The sequence below is a fragment of the Bos taurus genome, chromosome 2 (assembly GCF_002263795.3).
Source record: "Bos taurus isolate L1 Dominette 01449 registration number 42190680 breed Hereford chromosome 2, ARS-UCD2.0, whole genome shotgun sequence".
Lineage (NCBI taxonomy): Eukaryota > Metazoa > Chordata > Mammalia > Artiodactyla > Bovidae > Bos > Bos taurus.
The window spans coordinates 85,970,179-85,989,775 of NC_037329.1; the positions used below are offsets into that span (position 1 = coordinate 85,970,179).

Here is a 19,597-nt window from a genome sequence, read left to right on the forward strand (position 1 = left end):
AATTTCTGAATACTTATAGAAAAGTGGGAAAGAATTACCATCTGCAAAAGGATCAAGACGCTCAGGGGAAATTATCATGGTCCGCCTGTGCTTTTTGTATTCATCTTCCCGATCTGCAATCTTCGGAGGTCTATGCTCAGCAAATGGATCATACTGAAAAGAGGTATGTCTCACTTAATATTCACTTATTAAATAACCAAACAAAATCACAAACAAAAGTCAGAACATTATAAAACATAAAAATGCTTAATAAATGCCTACTAATATTCTGTATCAATACTCACATAAATGCTATTATGAGAAAGTAAGGCATATGAGAAATTTCCATAGTTCAATCCCCTCAATCCCCTTCATGAAATTTTCACCTTTATAACCTAACTATTTCTAATTTTCTCAAATCAACTCTCCTCAAAATATTAACTTGACTCATAAAATAAATGAGTTTCCCCGGGAGTTGAGACATTCAGTTTTCTTTATCCAAATAAACTCTGGTTTAATCTTTAAGTTACCTGTTCTGTTGACTGTGGTATATCATTAAGCAATGCCACAGGGGCATGATATCCTGGCTTCTTCTGACCAAGCAAACTTGTAGATGATGAGTAGTCATCGTCATCCTGCAATGGAATGCCCCCCCAAAACCAAGAAATGTCAGAACTTAGAAACTAGAAAGTACATAGAGATTCAATATGAAATCAAAATACAGTATGATAAAACTTGTTAACACTTGGGTTTTCTGTTCAACTCAAAAAACTATTAAAACAATTAAATATAGTTTTCTACACTCTTAAAAAGATTCAATAAGGACTGCTTTCTGTGGAAGTCAAAGTTATATATGGACTAGAAAAATGTGAGCATTTCATTTTTCTCACTTCAGTTCAGTCGCTCAGTCATGTCCAACTCTTTGCGACCCCATGAATCACAGCACGCCAGGCCTCCCTGTCCATCACCAACTCCCGGAGTTCACTCAGACTCACATCCATCGAGTCGGTGATGCCATCCAGCCATCTCATCCTCTGTCATCCCTTTCTCCTCCTGCCCCCAATCCCTCCCAGCATCAGAGTCTTTTCCAATAAGTCAACTCTTCACATGAGGTGGCCAAAGTACTGGAGTTTCAGCTTTAGCATCATTCCTTCCCAAGAAATCCCAGGGCTGATCTCCTTCAGAATGGACTGGTTGGATCTCCTTGCAGTCCAAGGGACTCTCAGTGGGCATGATTAAATTTGTTTTTCAGATTTGGAAACTACAAACAGCTTCTTTAGAATTCTCCAGTTTCCTGGTCTAACTCTTTTTTAAAAAACATGGTTTAACCACAGAAAAAAGTAAAATGTAATTAATTTTAAATGTATTTCCCTAATAGTATTACTGTGTTTAGACAGAATAATGTTATATTATTATTTTACTAATGTAAGAAGTGCCACAACAGGGAGATCTCAAGAAGATCTTAACACGTCATTTATTTTATTTAAAACTGAAAAAACAATTTCCTAGTCAGCTTTTGGAACACAGAGCCATTACTGCCTCTTACCATTAAGGTATGATATGCAAAGAGGCCTGACTGGCTTCTACAAACTTTGCTTTGGCACTTAAAAATTTTTCTTTAAAAAAGGTGCTAACTATAAAATAAAATATGGCTTGAATTTCATAAAAACAATAAGTTTCACAATCTATATACACAGGTTACTGAATCACACAAAAGTGATAAGCTATTCACCAAATTTGGATGTTTGGGATGGTCTGACAAGATATAAGCTCTGTGGAATATATGAAAATACTTTAAGAGATGTGTTTCAAAATAAGAGGTAATCATCCTTCGGAGTTAACTAAAACAGGCTCGAAAAAGCCCATTAATGTCAGTACCAAGAAACAGTTCATTCATATTAAGATACCAAGGGAGAAAAAAACAGTATCAAGCAAATATCAGAGGTCACAAGCCATTTACAATGAAATCACTTCTTACAGGGCTCCTCCAGATAGAGCTCAGTAGGTAACAATAACTCAGTAGGTTACTTTTACAATGGTTAATGATTTCCAGGTGCTTTGCTAAATAAACTAGTTTTAAAATAAGAGTCAGAACTGAGCACTTCCAGAAGTCTTAGAAGAGAAAGACACCTTCAACAGTTTTAGCCTCCCAAAGAAAAGATTTCTCAATCTCCAAAATGTCTTCTGAGATTAAACCAGATGACTCCAACCAGAAAATTTATATTTCTTGCTCTCCAACAAAAAAATGCTAGGACTTTTTGTATACTATGAAACTTACATCTTCAAGTTCAGTTGCAGCAATTGATGTCACATATCCAGCAAACCTGCTGTCACTTCCACCGTAAATTTCCTGGTCATAATAACCCGTAGAATCAAGGCCCACTCCTTGAGCTTCATCAAGAGCTGCCTTCTTGCCTTGAATTTCTCGGATCTGTGCTTCAATATCTGTAAGAAAATAAACACAGATTTTCTTAGTCTCATTTTCCAAACAGCACTCAACATAATACATTTCTCTACTGGGTATTATCAAAATAACCATAAAAAAGTATTGATTTTTAATAAATTTAAAATATCTCCACCTCAACAGAAGGTACTTATGCACACAAAAGAAATCCTATTTTATCAACTACAAGTTACTCTTACATTAAAAACAGCTTGCCAAAGTTTATTAAACTACCATTAAATTTTAACCTTTCCCAACTGAAAGAATCCTGGTGACATTGATTAGGGAGCAAGAACAACACTTAAGATTATTTAAACACTACTAGAAAGGTAAAAACAGTACTGTAGAGAGTGGGTCTCAAACTCAAATGTGCAACAAATCGTCTGTGTGTTCTGATTTTGTTAGAATGCAAAAGGCCTAGATCAGACCCAAGTTTCTGCATTCCTAACAAGTTCCGAGGTAAAAACCTAAACATCTTCAATAGTAAAATAACAAAGGATAAAATCTAAATTCTTAAGCATGTAATACAGAGCCCTACAGTTTGGCTGCAACCACCATCACATTAGATTTATGACTTACAGTCTGAGCTTTAAATTAAAAATGTATGCCTTAAAGGCTCTTTACCTACTAATACACTGATCTATGTGTCTCAGTTTCCTACAACAGAGAGTTTCATTTTAAGGATTAAATGACATAATGAGCATGAAACACTTAAGCATTCAATGAGTCCCCCAAGCACTGTGTCTATCCATAGGTCTGACATTCAGAAGATGCACATGTGGTGAATGAAGTATCAACTCTTAACTGCTTTGCTAATTTTTAACTCATCATCTTATAATCTAATTTCATATCTCCATCAATTATCTAAATCATGATAATTTCCCAATCATCCTAGTAACATCCTTCACATCCTAGTAACATGTTCTCTTGTTTCCTGATCCTATCAAGAACCACACACTGCATATAGTCATGTCTCTTCAGTCTCCTTTAAATACAGACTAGACTTCCAACCTTTTTTCAAAGTCTTTCCTGACACCAGGTAACTTTAAATTACAAACTGATGTTTCATTTTAATAATCTTAATAATCTATAGGTGTGTAAAGAAAAAAGCGTTTCCACTGCCAGCGACCTGTGACCTCACGAACAGGCATTTCTTGCTAGCTCATTACCTTCAACTGAACTAGTCCTTTGATACTAGGCACTTTTGAAACACTCATTTATTAGTTTGCAAGCATCAAAAGGAAAAAATTCAAGTGGTACAAATAAATGCCTAACCCCCACCCCCAGCTAAGGGAGAAAACCCTCTCTAAGTCTTCAAGATGTGTGTGGTTTAAAGTAGAAAATGCAATAACATTATCTAGTCCAAGGCACAGCGTGCGGGAGCAAGTCTCAGAAACTCAAAATAAGGCAATAGAGTTAATACTGAAATTAGCAGCCCCAGTTTGTAAACGAATCTCTTATAGTGTATCAGAGCACTACCATCCCCACTTATTTTTCCTGCATTTCTCCCCTCAAAACTGTTACAGGAGCCCAGGCAGCCAACGGCCTCCATCACAATTAACCACAAACAGAAATATCGTCATCTGAGTGGACTGATTCATTTTACTATTCTCTCTGCTGCTGCTGCTGCTGCTGCTAAGTCGCTTCAGTTGTGTCTGACTCTGTGCGACCCCATAGACGGCAGCCCATCAGGCTCCCCCATCCCTGGGATTCTCCAGGCAAGAACACTGGAGTGGGTTGCCATTTCCTTCTCCAATGCATGCAAGTGAAAAGTGAAAGTGAAGTCGCACAGTTGTGTCCGACTCTTAGCGACCCCATGGACTGCAGCCTACCAGGCTCCTCCATCCATGGGATTTTCCAGGCCAGAGTACTGGAGTGGGATGCCATTGCCTTCTCCAACTATTCTCTCTACTGTTGTTTATATATTTATGTATATATTTAAGCTTTAACCCATATTAGATCCCCCCTGCCCCCCAGAACACTTTTTCTCCTGATATAATACAAAGAACTCTCTCAGGGATTAGTAAAATTGGCTCAAGGATGAGTGGAGATCTATTCTCATTTTTTCCTTTTTGAACATTCCCATTTCAGAAATGTTTACGGTTTAAAAAAAATAAAAAACCACCACCACTAGGTGCATGTATCATTTTTCAAAGTATTTTTTTTTTAAAGAACCATAAATGCTACTGTCATCAGGACTCAGGCAATAAACACAAATGGGTTAATCGCGCCAGCCAAATAGTCTGCAATCTCCTCTCCACAGCATCAGTATAGTCTACTAACTAACCACTTACATCAAAATCACCTGAGGAATCTGTTACAAGAACAGACTCCTAGGCCTCAAATACACTAAATCAGAACCTCCAGTGTATGAACCCATGCTTCCACATTATCAGGAAACTCATACCTAGCCCAATACCTCTCCATTTGCAGCCCATCCCAGTCTCACCAAAATCACCAATTTTATATTTTCCTCTAGGTGATATACAAATGAAAAACCAGAAAGGGGCACTGTTTCATAAAAACTGCATCACACTACACTTATCATTGTGCAGCATGCTCAGTCCCCAACTTACATCACAGACAGCTTTATTTCCCCTCTAAAGAACTTTTCCGTTGTAAGGTTTCACTAACATCCCTTTATTTGGATAATATGTTTATTCACAAACTGTCATCTACTGAATTTTACCTACTGATTTTATGTCTTTACTGATTAGCAACAGTTGTCTTATTGTGGAACAATTATAGCAAAATATTAAGAATTGGTAAAGTTGGACAATGGGTTACACTGTGTTCAGTACATTTTTTTTCCTACACTTTCCTGTATTACATTTCATAATAGAAGTCTCTGAAAGTAATTTTTCAAAGTTGTCTCTCCAGCAAAGGTTTATAAAATACCACAGCTTTCAAATTTTACACTCTACATCTCTGGGAAAGACAAAAAAGTTGTCTTTAACTCTTTATTTTCAAAGTTACCTAACACTATATTACAGCTACTGGTACACAAGTACTCCTGTACTTTCTTAAATAGGAACTGACTAAAAATAAGCAAATAGATAATTTCAGACAGCAAATTATTAACACGTAAGACTTCTTCAGTTGTGTTCAGTCACTCAGTCGTGGCCAACTCTTTGCGACCCCATGAACTGCAGCACGCCAGGCCTCCCTGTCCATCACCAACTCCCGGAGTCCACTCAAACAACAAGTATGAAAAAAAGTGAGGTGGAACATACCCAAAAGAAGAATAACCAGAGGTCTAAAATATTAAAAAAAGGATGTGAGGAGGCAAAGAAGGAAATGTTTATGCTAATCTAGCTCTAGTTCAATTATGACCAACGTGAACAAATCCTCTATTACCACCTAATCCCCTTCCAATTTAGAATCTCTATAATTCAAGACATTCAGATGTAAAAATAAAGAAAAATGGATACTGTCTGCTAGAGATTGGACAAAAGATTGGGACCTCCTAATGGTCACGTATGTGACTGCCAAGAGCTAGCACTCTTAATCCACCACAAGGTGTAAGTATTCCAGTCTTCGCGTTGTGCATATCAATAGTGTATGTCTTTTTATTACCAAGCTGTACTCCACCGTACCACAGAGTATTTATCCATTCTTTATTTGACTGGCATTCAAGTTGTTTGCAGCTTGCAGAGATACAAACAAAGCTGCTGTAAACATTAGTGTACAGATTTTTGTGTGAACACAGATTTTAACACCCCCAGAGTAAATAACCTGTGAGTATGATTGCTGAGTCTTAGAGCAAATACATGCTTCATTTTATAAGAAACTTTTGGAGCCCTTTTTGTGGGTTTACTTGAGCAAGTTTAAGAACAGAGGAGAAATGAATTATTCTGTATAACAGAAGAATTTTGACCAATACAATACGGGAGAGAAATTAAGGAAACAGTAAAATGAAGAAAAGCTGGGATATATGAAATTATAAAATCCCAGTTTTATGGCATTAAAGGGTATCAGGAGATATAAACATCTAATATGGATTTCTAAATTATCTGCATAAGCACCTCATTTCTGTTCTCTATCTAACCCTACCCCTATCTTCAGTAAAATCTATCAAGGGGGAAGGAGGCTTCTGTGATAGCACTCTTGGTTATTAATGCTGAAAGTTTAAAAACAGATTAAAGTAGAATCAACTACACTCCAATAAAATTTTTTAAGAAAAGAAAAAAGAAGTAGAAATTCCCTATCCTGATGGTAGATTTGGAATCCTAAAATTAAAATGATGCATGATTCTTCAAATCCCCAGAGCTGGCATATTCTGGAAGTGGTTAAAAAACAAACAAACAAACAAAGACCTGGGGGGGGGGGGGCGGGAATCAAAGTACTAGTTAAGTATTAGACTGGTATTTACCAAAGAGCCTGCAAGAGACTCACTAAAGGATGATTCTAGAGGATAATCTGTCAAGAACAGAGTTTTTCTTAAGTTCGTATTTCCGTTTTAAGGTATGTCTATCAGTAGGAGTCAAAAAAAAAAAAAATTGCCGGCAGCAATAAAGCTTATTAGAAAATTGTGAGTATATTCATTGCCATTATGGCGCTAGTGGTAAAGAACTCGCCTGCCAATGGACTAGACACAAGGGTTCAATCACTGTTTGATTCCTGGATCAGGAAGACCCCCTGGAGAAGGGCATGGCAACCCACTCCAGTATTCTTGCCTGGAGAATCCCAAGGACAGAGGAGCCTGGAGGGCTCCAGTCTACAGGGTCAAAAAGAGTCCAACGAGATTACAGTGATTTAGCAAAGTTAGAGTGGGAAGGGCACTTGAATTTTCAAGTCCTTTGTTAGACTTCCTTGCCTTGGCTAGTCTAACCAAAACCTGAAGTATTATTTCAGAACTGTACTCTTTCCAAAAGCCATTAATTTTCTTGGAGCTTTCCTTGCTTGTGGGCCTCCTGACACCTTGACTGTCACAGCCGTGGTGCGAGTGTCTAACAGGGAGTTGTGTTTTTATTGCCATTTTCTCCTTTCCCTCCAGACTGTGGGAAACCGTACAGGACAAAGGTACTGCAACCAGTTAATTGCAAGAAAAAATAAAAAGACATGAAGGAGGAACATACAGATTTAAGAGTACAATATACGAAGTTTATTTGGAATTTAATTCAAATGAATTGTAAAAAAATGTTTATAAGGCAATCAGCAATATCAAACACTGATGGATATTTTATTAATCTTAGGTTTAATAACAGATTTTTTTTTTTTTGGCAGTGCCATGCAGCATACAGGATCTCTGATCCTCAACCAAGGATTGAACCTAGGCCACCACAGTGGAAGAGCTGAATTCTAACCACTAGACCACCAGGGAACTCCCAATAATGGTTTTTTCCCCCTTTCTTAATAATGGTATTTTTTAAAGTCCTTATATTTTAGAGATACACACTGAAAAATGTATGGATATATATAAAATAGATAGCCAATGGGAATTTGCTACATGACTCAGGAAATTCAGGGCTAGGTAACAACTTAGAGGGTGGGCTGGGGAGGGAGGTGAGAGGGATGTTCACGTGGGAGGCGACATGGGTAAACCTATGGCTGACTCTTGATGTTTGGTAGAAACCAATGAAATAAGTCGTAAGTCATAAGTTGCTCAGTTGTGTCTGACTCTTTGCGACCCCTCAGGCTGTAGCCTACCAGGCTCCTCCGTCCATGGGATTTTCCAGGCAAGAATACTGGAGTGGGTTGCCATTTCCTTCTCCAGGAGATCTTCCCAACCCAGGGATTGAACTGGGCTCTCCTGCATTGTAGGCAGACGCTTTACCATCTGAGCCACCAGGCAAGTCCAAAAAGAACTTAGGATTTACATATTTTATGTATATTTGCCATAATAAGATTGAGAAAGAGGTCTAATAATCAGAAAATAAATTTATCTATTTATCCAAAAAAATATATGTATAAAATTATCTATCTGGGATTTGCTTTGAAATAACAGGAAAGGTGAAAAAGACTAGTGAAGAGATTAAGAAAAGGTAACTCTGCCTTTACAACTGTTCAAGCCATATGATTAGATAAGCACAATATGGGGGTTTATTTCACTATTGTATTTTTGTATATGTTTTCAATTTTCAATAAAAAGTTAAAATGTTTTAAAAGCAATTTAAAGTTTCTCCTTTTTTCTCATTCTTGGTTCTCATTTCTTCTAACCCTTTGAAAACACAGCCTCTGGCCCCATGCAACAGAAAATAAAAGCTCTCTCTTCTCTGAGATGGAATCCTCTGGTGTACATAAACAGAATTTTTTTAAGTTCTCTGATGTACTATCTTATGGCAGAAGTGAAGAGGAACTAAAAAGCCTCTTGATGAGAGTGAAAGAGGAGACTGAAGAGTTGGCTTAAAGCTCAACATTCAGAAAACGAAGATCATGGCATCTGGTCCCATCACTGGAAACAGTATCAAACTTTATTTTTTTGGGCTCCAAAATCACTGCAGATGGTGACTGCAGCCATGAAATTAAAAGACGCTTACTCCTTGGAAGAAAAGTTAGGACCAACCTAGATAGTATATTCAAAAGCAGAGACATTACTTTGCCAACAAAGGTCCGTCTAGTCAAGGCTATGGTTTTTCCAGTGGTCATATATGGATGTGAGAGTTGGACTGTGAAGAAGGCTGAGCACCGAAGAATTGATGCTTTTGAACTGTGGTGTTGGAGAAGACTCTTGAGAATCCCTTGGACTGCAAGGAGATCCAACCAGTCCATTCTAAAGGAGATCAGCCCTGAGTGTTCTTTGGAAGGACTGATGCTAAAGCTCAAACTCCAGTACTTTGGCCACCTCATGCGAAGAGTTGACTCATTAGAAAAGACTCTGATGCTGGGAGGGATTGGGGGCAGGAGAAGAAGGGGACAACAGAGGATGAGATGGCTGGATGGCATCACCGACTCGATGGACGTGAGTTTGAGTGAACTCTGGGAAATGGTGATGGACAGGGAGGCCTGGCGTGCTGTGATTCATGGGGTCGAAAAGAGTGGGACACGACTGAGTGACTGATCTGATCTGATCTGATCTGATGTACTATCTTAACCCTTAAAAGTTTCAATTCTTGTCATTTTTTCTTCTTTTCCAGTTTTACTCATCTTTCAAGTGATGGTAACGTGAAATCTTGTAAACGTTAAGATATGTATATTTTAAAAACCAACTATGCTCCAGTGATCTACAGAAATGTCATCATTCAACTGAAACTCTCTTTTTGGAGGAAACTGATCCTAGGATGATTTTCAACTATCAGAGAACAAATCCTTCCCTAGGAGACAAGAGGTTGACTATATTTACAGCGTGAATTCATCAACAAATTTATGAAGAGGCCCATTTGAAATCTCAAGTCATTCAATAACCAGATTTCCATTTTTCATTTACTTAAAAATTGTTTATTACTAATCCAAAAATCGTTATAATTTAAAACTTAAAATTATAGACATTTGCCAGACATAAATACATCAAATGTTTCATCTGGGAATCGAGTTTGATATCAAAATATAAAATACTGCTGGAACTTGCACCGTCTATAAGATGGAAAACATCTAACCTACTGTTTGTATTTTAAACTAAGACCTAAATATCAAACTCTGAAATGAACCATCACTGGTCACATTTGATACAACTATTTAACTGCTCCCCACCAATTCTGTCCTACTGGTTTCCCCTTCTGCGCCTTTCCTTTTTTCTATGCCTCAGACAATGCTAAATCTAGCTTGCAGCACTTCCTCCTCCTTGGTACATCTTTATTCCTCATTTTTAATTTGTACAATTTGCAACGTTCTATAATTCATCACTTTGCATTACAGAGACACAGCCTTTGGGCGTGCTACAAGGCTTGTGCGATCTTAGCTCCCTGGTCAGGTACAGAACCAGTGGCCCTTGTAGTGGAAGCTCAGAGTCCTAACCACTAAACTGTCAGGGAATTCTCCCAGACACAGCCTTTGGATGTTAATCACCTTTTAGTCTGATCCATAAGTAACATCTAATCACTACCAATCAGAAGCAAGTGGTAAACAAGGATTTCTCAAATTTGAGACTTCTAAAAAATATGCAGAAAAACAGAAAGTATATTCTGTATACCAACTCTCAGTCTTTTTCTTAAACAAAACCCTAGTAGGACAACTAACTATGGTGGTAAATTATTTTACTGAACACTACAAACAACAGTTCCTAAAAGATTAATTCCTAACTAGTATCAATTAAATTCTTACATAATTCTACAGGAAGGAAAATTCTGAAATCTTTAAACAACTTTTTTCCTTTTTAACAACATTCATACTACATGTCTACAAAACTGAAATAACAACTATTCTGGACACAGGAAAGTAAAAATCTCAGAAGACGCAGAGAAATAAAATCATTATTCCAGCCATTCTGCAAGCAAAGAATTAGGGAGAAAACTTTTTCAGCCTTGTGATGCCCCTGAAAATCCATTCAAGGGATAGTGGCTAAACAAGCCAATACATGAAATTTTTGGATAATCCATCTTTTTTCCTTTCTAAACAGAACACTGTGGTTCCCTCACGGGCCAAAATCAGCAGTATCTGAAGAACCGCTGGCTGGCAAGATTACCCACATTAATAACTTTCTAAACTTGACATGACATGCAAAAAGGGATTACATTTGATTTTAATAAATCCAGTTCTTTTTATATTTCAATACTGGGAAGCTTATAAGCCACAGTGACCCAGGATAAAAAAATAATAATCGGGTTGGTTAAAGAGGCTGTTAAGGGTTGATTCTAACAAATATTTGAAAGGAATATGACAACAAGAGGAAAAAGAAAAGAAGACTGGTTTGGGTCAATGAAGGGAAATAAGAGCCTATGGAAAAAAACTATATTGGAAGGTACAACAATAACTTACTTCAGCTTGAATACTAAAGTATTATTTATCTTACAAGACTCAATTACAAAGTACTGATGCAGCCATATTTTAACAATAAATTACCAGGTACAACAAAGAAATGTCCTTACCAGAAGCATTATTTAGGATGAAAAGATTTTAATTTTTATATAAAAAAGCAACATGATGGAAAACTTTAAGACAAAAATTAAACAAGTATTACATACTTTTAAAAGTTGGTCCAGGGAGTTCCCAGGCGGTCCAGTAGTTAGAACTTGTGCTTTCACTGCCATGGCCTGAGTTCAATTCCCAGTGAGGGAATTACGATCCCGCAAGACACTCAGCACAGCCAAAAAACCAAGACTGCTCCAGTGAGATTTAAATTCAAGACTTCCTCTCAACTAGTTCAGCATCCTAAAAGGTTACCCTTGCAATCTTCTGCAGACCAAAACTTTCAACTGTGCTTCTAAAACACGGGAGAACTAATCATAACTTTGATTTTCCTATCCAAAAGTTATCTTATCATAAAGATACCAATAAAGTAATCAAGGCCACAAAATGCCCCAAACGAATAATCTACAAGATAAACAATAGCCAACATCTTTATCTTTTCTAATTATTTTACAAAAGTAGTAGTCTAAAGACAGAAGTGCCCAAAAAACACTTTGGGATTAAAACAGTGTTTCAATCCCAAATACCTAACAAGAACAGTAAAAATATAAAAGTCACTTCCACTTCATTAGTCTGTTTCATAAGTTGCAAAAAACTGGACTCAATTCCCAGGGGTGACACAATCATTAACAGCCCCAACCAACATTTTTCAGATGCATCTACTTTTTCCCTCCTTGAACTCTCTTTTCCTGCCACAACTAGCCAAACACATCTTTCACGAGTCACTGCCTAGGTACAAGATGTCGTCTCAGGTTCAAATGTCCTCCCCTAATTTAAAACCGATTGATCCTTTTAGAGCAGGGATACGTCACCTCCTCTATGAAATAACCCTAAGCATAAATTAATGACTCCGTTACCCAGCTTCCCAAAATACACTACTTATATTTAAGCATTCAATTGCCTCATAAAGGATGAAGATAGATAGCTGTTTCCCCACTAGGCTATAAAACTTGATGACCTTAGTCTTTATTACCTCCCACAAACTAACACCAAGCCACGAACCCAGAAACGACGTGTGACATAAAAGTAAAAAACGACGTGTAAAATAAAAGTAACTCTTCGAAGCAGTGTTTGATTAAAACTTCAGATTTCAAGTCAAAAATCAAGGAATGCAGTTCCAACTTCCCATACCTCATCTTTTCTCAAAAGTGACCCTGCTGCTGCTGCTGCTAAGTCGCTTCAGTCGTGTCCGACTCTGTGAGACCCCATAGACGACAGCACACCAGGCTCCCCCGTCCCTGGGATTCTCCAGGCAAGAACACTGGAGTGGGTTGCCATTTCTTTCTCCAATGCATGAAAGTGAAAAGTGAAAGTGAAGTCGCTCAGTCGTGTCCGACTCTTAGCGACCCCATGGACTGCGGCCTACCAGGCTCCTCCGTCCATGGGATTTTCCAGGCAAGAGTGCTGGAGTGGGGTGCCATTGCCTTCTCCGAGTTACAGATTACTTATGTACTAATACTACACAATGGCAGCAGCTGAAATGTCTAGGTTTGCTTAGTTTTGCTTAAGTATCAGGTAATATCAGTCAATCATCAGATAACAATTGATCAATAGGTGTTGAGCATAAGCTGAAATGCCATTCAAATTTAGAAGAACCAAGCATTAATACAGTACCGGAATGGGGTGCCACTGCCTTCTCCGCAAAAGTGCCCCTACTTCCTGTCATTTCTGAATACTCCCTGAAGGGGGACTACAGCCTATTGCCAATATTTTCCTAATTTCGCATACTCTGTATTTCACAAAACGACCAACTTGTTCAAAAGCTTTAGCCATTATTAATGTGCCTTTCCCTGTTTCATCAAAAATCAGTCTCAAAAGAAAAAAGGCCCCTGTTATACTAAAAGTAATCAAGGGAGGAGAAAACTACCAGATTTTATTTCCAAATCATTCCGAACCACCACCAAAAAAACCCAAAGTATGTATCTTAGACGCCTGAAGACATACAAATTAACCAAACTTAAAGAGTAACGAGCCTCAGTTTGACTAAACTCGATTGAGTGCCGCCCGGAAAGCGGCTGCCGTATTTCAGTGCTTTTCTGACCCTCCCCTACACAAACTATGCCAACCACAGTTCCGAGAGGTGAGAGAGACTTTGTTCCCACGCCCTTTCCCCCGCTCCCTTACCGCGTTTAAACGAGGCCCCCAGTCAGAGAACAAAAGCAATGCTGAAGTAGCAGCACCCAAACACGGAACAAAGCGCCTGTCGGGGGTGTACGAGTAGGACGCCATTACGCGGGGCAGTGGCCTGCGCCTCTGGCGCCGAGCAGACAACCGGGGGCCCGAAGCGCGAGTTCGGACCCCCAGAAAAGAAACCACAGGAAGAGGCAGAAACCTAGGAAGACAAAGTCTTAGTAGGTTGGCAGCGGAGAATCTACGTAACAAGGGGAAAACCGCTTACCTTCGTGAGTCTTGGCGATCTTCGCCATTTTGTCCACTCGAACACACAGACGGAACTGGCGCTCCCAAGAACTTCCGCTCGTCGCCGCTGCCACGGAGAAAAATAGCTGGGGGCCGCTCTCCGCGCAAGCGCCAAGCGGGAGCGCGCTCGGTCGGTGACACGTGACAGAGCAGCCACCTAGATAGAACAGAGAGGTGCATTGTGGGTGGAGGGAGGAGTCAGGATTGCTCCCGGAGACGGTTTCCGTGGTAAACCCGACAAGGACTACGTGAGCTTTAGCGCCCTATAAAGAGTAACTCCGCCGTGGAGGAAAGTGGATTTCACCAGGGCAGTTAAAACAGTCGCTGAAAGAAACACTAAGGTTTCAGGACTGGAAGAAGCCTCAGACCTTCAGTCCCCTTTCTCCAAATTCACCAGACGGCGTTTTGAGGCCAAAAACTTTCCTCAGCATGTCTCAGCTGTTGTAGTGCTTAGTTAACACTTACAACAGTCTGATCCCTCACTCAGTAATTCAAGGTCGTTTTCTTTTTAATTACTTAACATTTGATTAGGAGTTTTGTCTACAATATACGTTCCCAATCGCTATTGAAATCCACATAAAGAGGGTAACTTGTTGGTAATCCCATAACTCCCGCAAAGTGGATAAAATGTTAATAATCTCATTTAAGAAATGACGGGAAAAAGCTAGGCCAGGGTTATATATGAGATTGCACAAGGTCACACAGTTATTAAATTACACAGCAGGAACTCTGCCAGTCTTTTCTGAGTTCTTAGAAAAGTCCCGATTGTCAGCACTAACACTAATGAAATGCTTCTGATAATCCTAAATGTCATTACTAAATCAGGAATTTTTTTTTCTCCTAAACATCAGCTGTACAAGCATAACCTTGTCACACTGGCTTTGGACTCTGAAGAACGTAACAATTTAATAGAGAAATGACTCATTGGAAAAGACTCTGATGCTGGGAGGGATTGGGGGCAGGAGGAGAAGGGGACGACAGAGGATGAGATGGCTGGATGGCATCACTGACGCGATGGACGTGAGTCTGAGTGAACTCCGGGAGTTGGTGATGGACAGGGATCATGGGGTCGCAAAGAGTCGGACACGACTGAGCGGCTGAACTGAACTGAACTGAAGGCAGGTAAGGGTCAAGTTATAGACATCACAAAACAACTTACCTTGTTGTGTGACAGACTCAGAATACAAATACTTAGTAGAAACTTACCTAATAAAAAAGTGAGGTAGTTCTTTTTTTTTTTTGGCTGTATGAGATCTAGTTCCCTGACCAGGGATTGAACCTGGGCCCCTTGCATTGGGGGCACAGAATTTTAGCCACTGGACCACTGGGGAGGTCCCCCAAAGTGACATTTTAATAGCATCAACGAAAAAATCAATTTGATGGGTTAAAGTTTTCAGTTTAATTTAGGTTAAACAATAGCTGGAGGAGGAAGGGAATGAGATAAGAGAAGAACATGTAGATTATTAAGTCAATTGTTGATAAATTCTAGTTCTTGGATTGGCAGAGGGTCCATAGATATTCCTTAAATGGCTTATAACCTACACATAGATTACATATATTCTTTTATATATATAAAATAGCATATTTTAAAGTAAAAGAAAAAAGAATAAATGAGAAATAATGAATTAAAGAAAGGTGTTATTATGTCCATCAAAAACCAATAAACAAAAAGAATTCACCCGTTGACAAAAATAATAGCAAGGATGTTGCATTTCTTGATTCATAATTTTTTAAAAGATGTATAAACAAGACAATCACTGTCATGTAAAAAATATATGAAAAGGAAATTCACCAAAATGTTAAGAGCGAATGTTTGTGAATGATAGAATTGAGTGGTTTTTTCTTTATATTAATAATTCTTAGTATTTTCCAGATACTCTGCTATGAGCATGTATTATTTTTATAAACAGGAAAAAAATGAAAAGCATTTGTAAAGTAGGCATCACGTGTCCTCTTTCCCAAGATATAAGTTGTGCCTGCTGGCCACTTTGTATTATGTGCATATTTCTCTAGGTTCCTAGGTATTAAAAGTTACTTTTGTAGGGCAAGGGCATGTTTTGGAAAGTGAGATATGAGAGACTTGGTCAAAGATCATTGGAGACTCCCTTCTCCTAATCTTCTAAAAATGAATTGTCTTTTATAAAACAATAACTTGAATTTTTAGACAGTAAGAAATAGTTTTGTTTTTTTTTTAAATAACTTCTTGTTTAGTTGCTAAGTCATGTTCAACTTTTTAGCAACCCCAAGGACTATAACTTGCCAGGCTCCTCTGGCCATGGGATAGCCTAGGCAAGAATACTGGAGTGGGTTGATATTCCCTTGTCCAGGGTATCTTCCAGACCCAGGGATGGAACCTGCATCTTCTGCATTGGCAGGTGGATTCTTTACCACTTAGCCACCAGCTAAGCCACCCTTTACTTTCCATTTCCAATATTAATAAATATTAATCACATATTAGTTAAAATGGATTTCCTACACATTTTTAATTTCAAAAGTCAGAAGTTGTGGTGGGGGAGGAGGGCAGTGGGCTTCCCTGGTGGCTCAGTCCTATAGAATCTTGCCAATGCAGGAGACACGGGTTCAATCCCTGATCTGGGAAGATCCGACATGCCACAAAGTAACTAAGCCCCTGCACCACAACTACTGAGCCTGTGCTCCAGAGCCCCAGAGCTGCAACTACTGCAACCCGAGTGCCCTAGAGCCCATGCACAAGAGAAACCACTGCAATGAGAAGCCCACGCACCACAACAAAGAGTAGCCCCCACTCGCCACAACTAGAGAAAAACACATGCAGCAAAGACTCGGAACAGCCAAAAATAATAAATAAAATTATTTTTTTTAATCAGAAGGGCTTTTCTGCCCCTCCCTGCCTATTTATAACACAAATCATTGAGAGTGATGACATCCAATTCAAAGGAAAATCTATTCCTTATCAATCTTAAAAATATATATATATTGCAAAGTAGCAATTATACATGATTTTTCTAGACAAAAGTGAAAGTTGCTCAGTCGTGTCCGACTCTTTGTGACCCCATGGATTATACAGTCCATGGAATTCTTTAGGTCAGAATACTGGAGTGGGTAGTCTTTCCCTTCTCTAAGGGATCTTCCCAACCCTAGGGATCAAACCAAGGTCTCCCACATTGCAGGCAGATTCTTTACCAGCTGAGCCACCAGGGAAGCCCAAGAATACTGAAGTGGGTAGCCTATCCCTTTTCCAGTGGATCTTGCTGACCCAGGAATCAAACCGGGGTCTCCTGTATTGCAGGCAGATTCTTTACCAACTGAGCTATCAGGGAAGCCCTTTTAGACAAAGAATAAGATATAATTTTTCAGAATGTTAAATGCTAGCTGTAACTGCACAAATTACCATAGGAGATAAAGCTATAAAGGCCTTGAAGCTCCATGCTGCTTGAAAAGCAGTGACAATTTATCAAGCCCATCTTTTCAGAGGTAAAGGGACTGTCACAGGACAAAGTGACGACAATCCTGATGTGTAATGTTGAGCTTTCCAGAAATATCCTAAATCAAAGGTACATCAGACTCTATGTACCCCAGGCAAAAAATCTACTTTTATCTGTCTTTCAGTTATGCCTAAACTTCCAAAACTAGAGAGCTTTATTCCTGAAAATTTGGGCATTACTCAGTTAAATAACAGATAACCCCAAGATGATGTTCTGAATATGTTGGTCAATGTGTCTGTCATGCCTGACTTTCCCTTCTAGCTTCAACTGACCTGACCAAACTCTCTGTTCAGGGGAACAACACTGGGTTGTTCTGGAAGAGACAGGTACCTGGCTACCTAGAACCTGGCCTGGAATACAGCACACTCTGTCTAAAAACAAAGGAAGTTATTGGCTAAGTCAAGATGCCTTCTCTTGGAAATTTTAACTTCCAGTAGTTGCTACTAACAAAATCAGTGGAAATTGTCACTTTGTCTGAAGAATCATCCATTCCAGTTGCTTGAGTCCCCACCACCACCTTGAATCCAGAACCACATCCAGCTCCAAGCTTCCAAAGAATCATTCTGTAGATACTACTTTTCTTGCATTTAGCTTGGGTGACCTCTCTTCCTTTCAGCTATACCAGGTCTAACTAGAACTGAAAAGCATATATTAATATTAGTGTGAATTCATTAACTAGCTTTTTTTTCTAACTAAAAGTCATCATCCAAGAGTGGTCTTTGATTCGTAATGGTAAAATATCTAGATTCAGAGCACACATAAGTAGGTGTCCCAGGTAGCTAAGCGGATTGTGTCTCAGAAGCATCCAGATGCCTAGAATGCTGCGATGGTCTTCTAATGTGTCAACTTGGCTAAGCTACAGTCCCAGTTATTCATATAAATACTAATCTAGGTGTTACTATGAAGGCCTTGTGGATGTGCTCAGGTGATGTAACTGACTTAAGTAGATTATCCTAGATTATCTGGGTGGGTTTTAATTCAATCAGTTGAAAGAGCAGAACTGAGACTTCACTAAGAAAATTCCACCAGTGGACTGCAACTTCAGCCTGTGCCAGAGTTCCAGCCTGCCCTTACTGATGGCCTGCCCGATAGATTCTGGACTTGTTTATTGGTTGATTCCCACATCTGTGTAAACCAATTCCTTCCAATAAATGTCTTAATATGTATCTCCTACTGGTATGTATATCCAGTTGAACCCTAATTAAAATAAACAAAGGTAAATTTCACCATTTATTGAAAAAATATTTGAAAAACTGTCAATAAATATTCAATAAGGACCTATCATATACCAGACATCACTTTAGACACTGGGAATACAATGTTGAATAAGATCCTGTCCTCACAGAGATCAGAATCTTTGAGGGAAAGAGATTAAAAATCTGTATTTGGGGACTTCCCTGGCGATCCAGTGGTTAAGACTCCATGCTTCCATGCCTCTACTGCAGATTCAGTCCTTGCTGGGAGAACTAAGATCCTCCATGACTCACAGCACAGCCCCCCCCACCCCAAAAAACAAAAAACCCCAAACTGTATGTGTTTGTATAATTTCAGGTACTATCGAATGCTTTGAAAAATAATAAGGCAAAGTAAGGGAAGTGGGCAGGGTGGCAGGACAGGATAGGCAGAAAAAGCAAGATGTCTGGGAGGATGACATCTGAACAGATACCTACAGAAAATAAGGGAATGAGGACATGGGGGAAGAGGTATTCCAGACGTGGCAAATGCCAGCGTGCCAAGGTGAGAGCAAACGTGGGGTTTCCAAAAACAGAAAGGTTGGTGAATGGAGTAACAGGGGAAGAGTGGTATGAGATGTGATACCTGACAGTACATTGTTGAATGGGTAATTAATACTGAATGAAGGAATCTGAACTGTCTTGCTAACTAATACAGAGACCTGCCACATCATTTTGCCACTGGATTCTCAATGACAGATGTACCGTACAAGGGCAAGAAATATTGTCATTAATTATTCAGTTTAGGATGGCTATTTTCACTAGTTGAACTAAGAAACTGGCAGAAGGCAGAGGAAGGTGGGATGTCAGGACCAGAGAAATACGGTTTGTGAAATAGGGTAAGGGATGTTCAGCAGATAGCAGTCATTGGGTCAATGACAGGTAATCCGTTTTAGGCAGGTACCAGAGTCAACCTAGATATGTTGGCAATTTTAATGACAGTTGCTATAGAGTACAAAGCTGGCAGTTTTTTATGTCACCCAAAGAAACCTACGAGGCACAGTGTTCTTTCCTAGTGATGGAAGGTACAAGATGCAATAGCATGTCCTTTACTTTGG

The 19,597-nt window shown here is 39.1% G+C and overlaps 1 protein-coding gene across 5 annotated transcripts in view; it reads right to left on the reverse strand.

Moving 5' to 3' along the window:
• Positions 1-13,893, reverse strand: part of SF3B1 (splicing factor 3b subunit 1) — a 37,928-nt gene extending 24,035 nt beyond the window's left edge. For 4 of the 5 annotated variants that reach the window (XM_059892878.1, XM_059892873.1, XM_059892891.1 and 1 more), the window contains exons 1-4: positions 13,824-13,880; positions 2,258-2,424; positions 510-614; positions 39-153 (exon numbers count right to left, since the gene is read on the reverse strand). In XM_059892878.1, the coding sequence (XP_059748861.1) occupies positions 39-153; positions 510-614; positions 2,258-2,424; positions 13,824-13,851 (415 nt within the window). In that variant the 5' untranslated portion in view covers positions 13,852-13,880. Of the gene's footprint in view, positions 1-38; positions 154-509; positions 615-2,257; positions 2,425-13,823 lie in introns of all 5 variants that reach the window. The other variant, NM_001192994.1, reaches the window with a different exon arrangement.
• Positions 13,894-19,597: the final 5,704 nt, after the last annotated feature.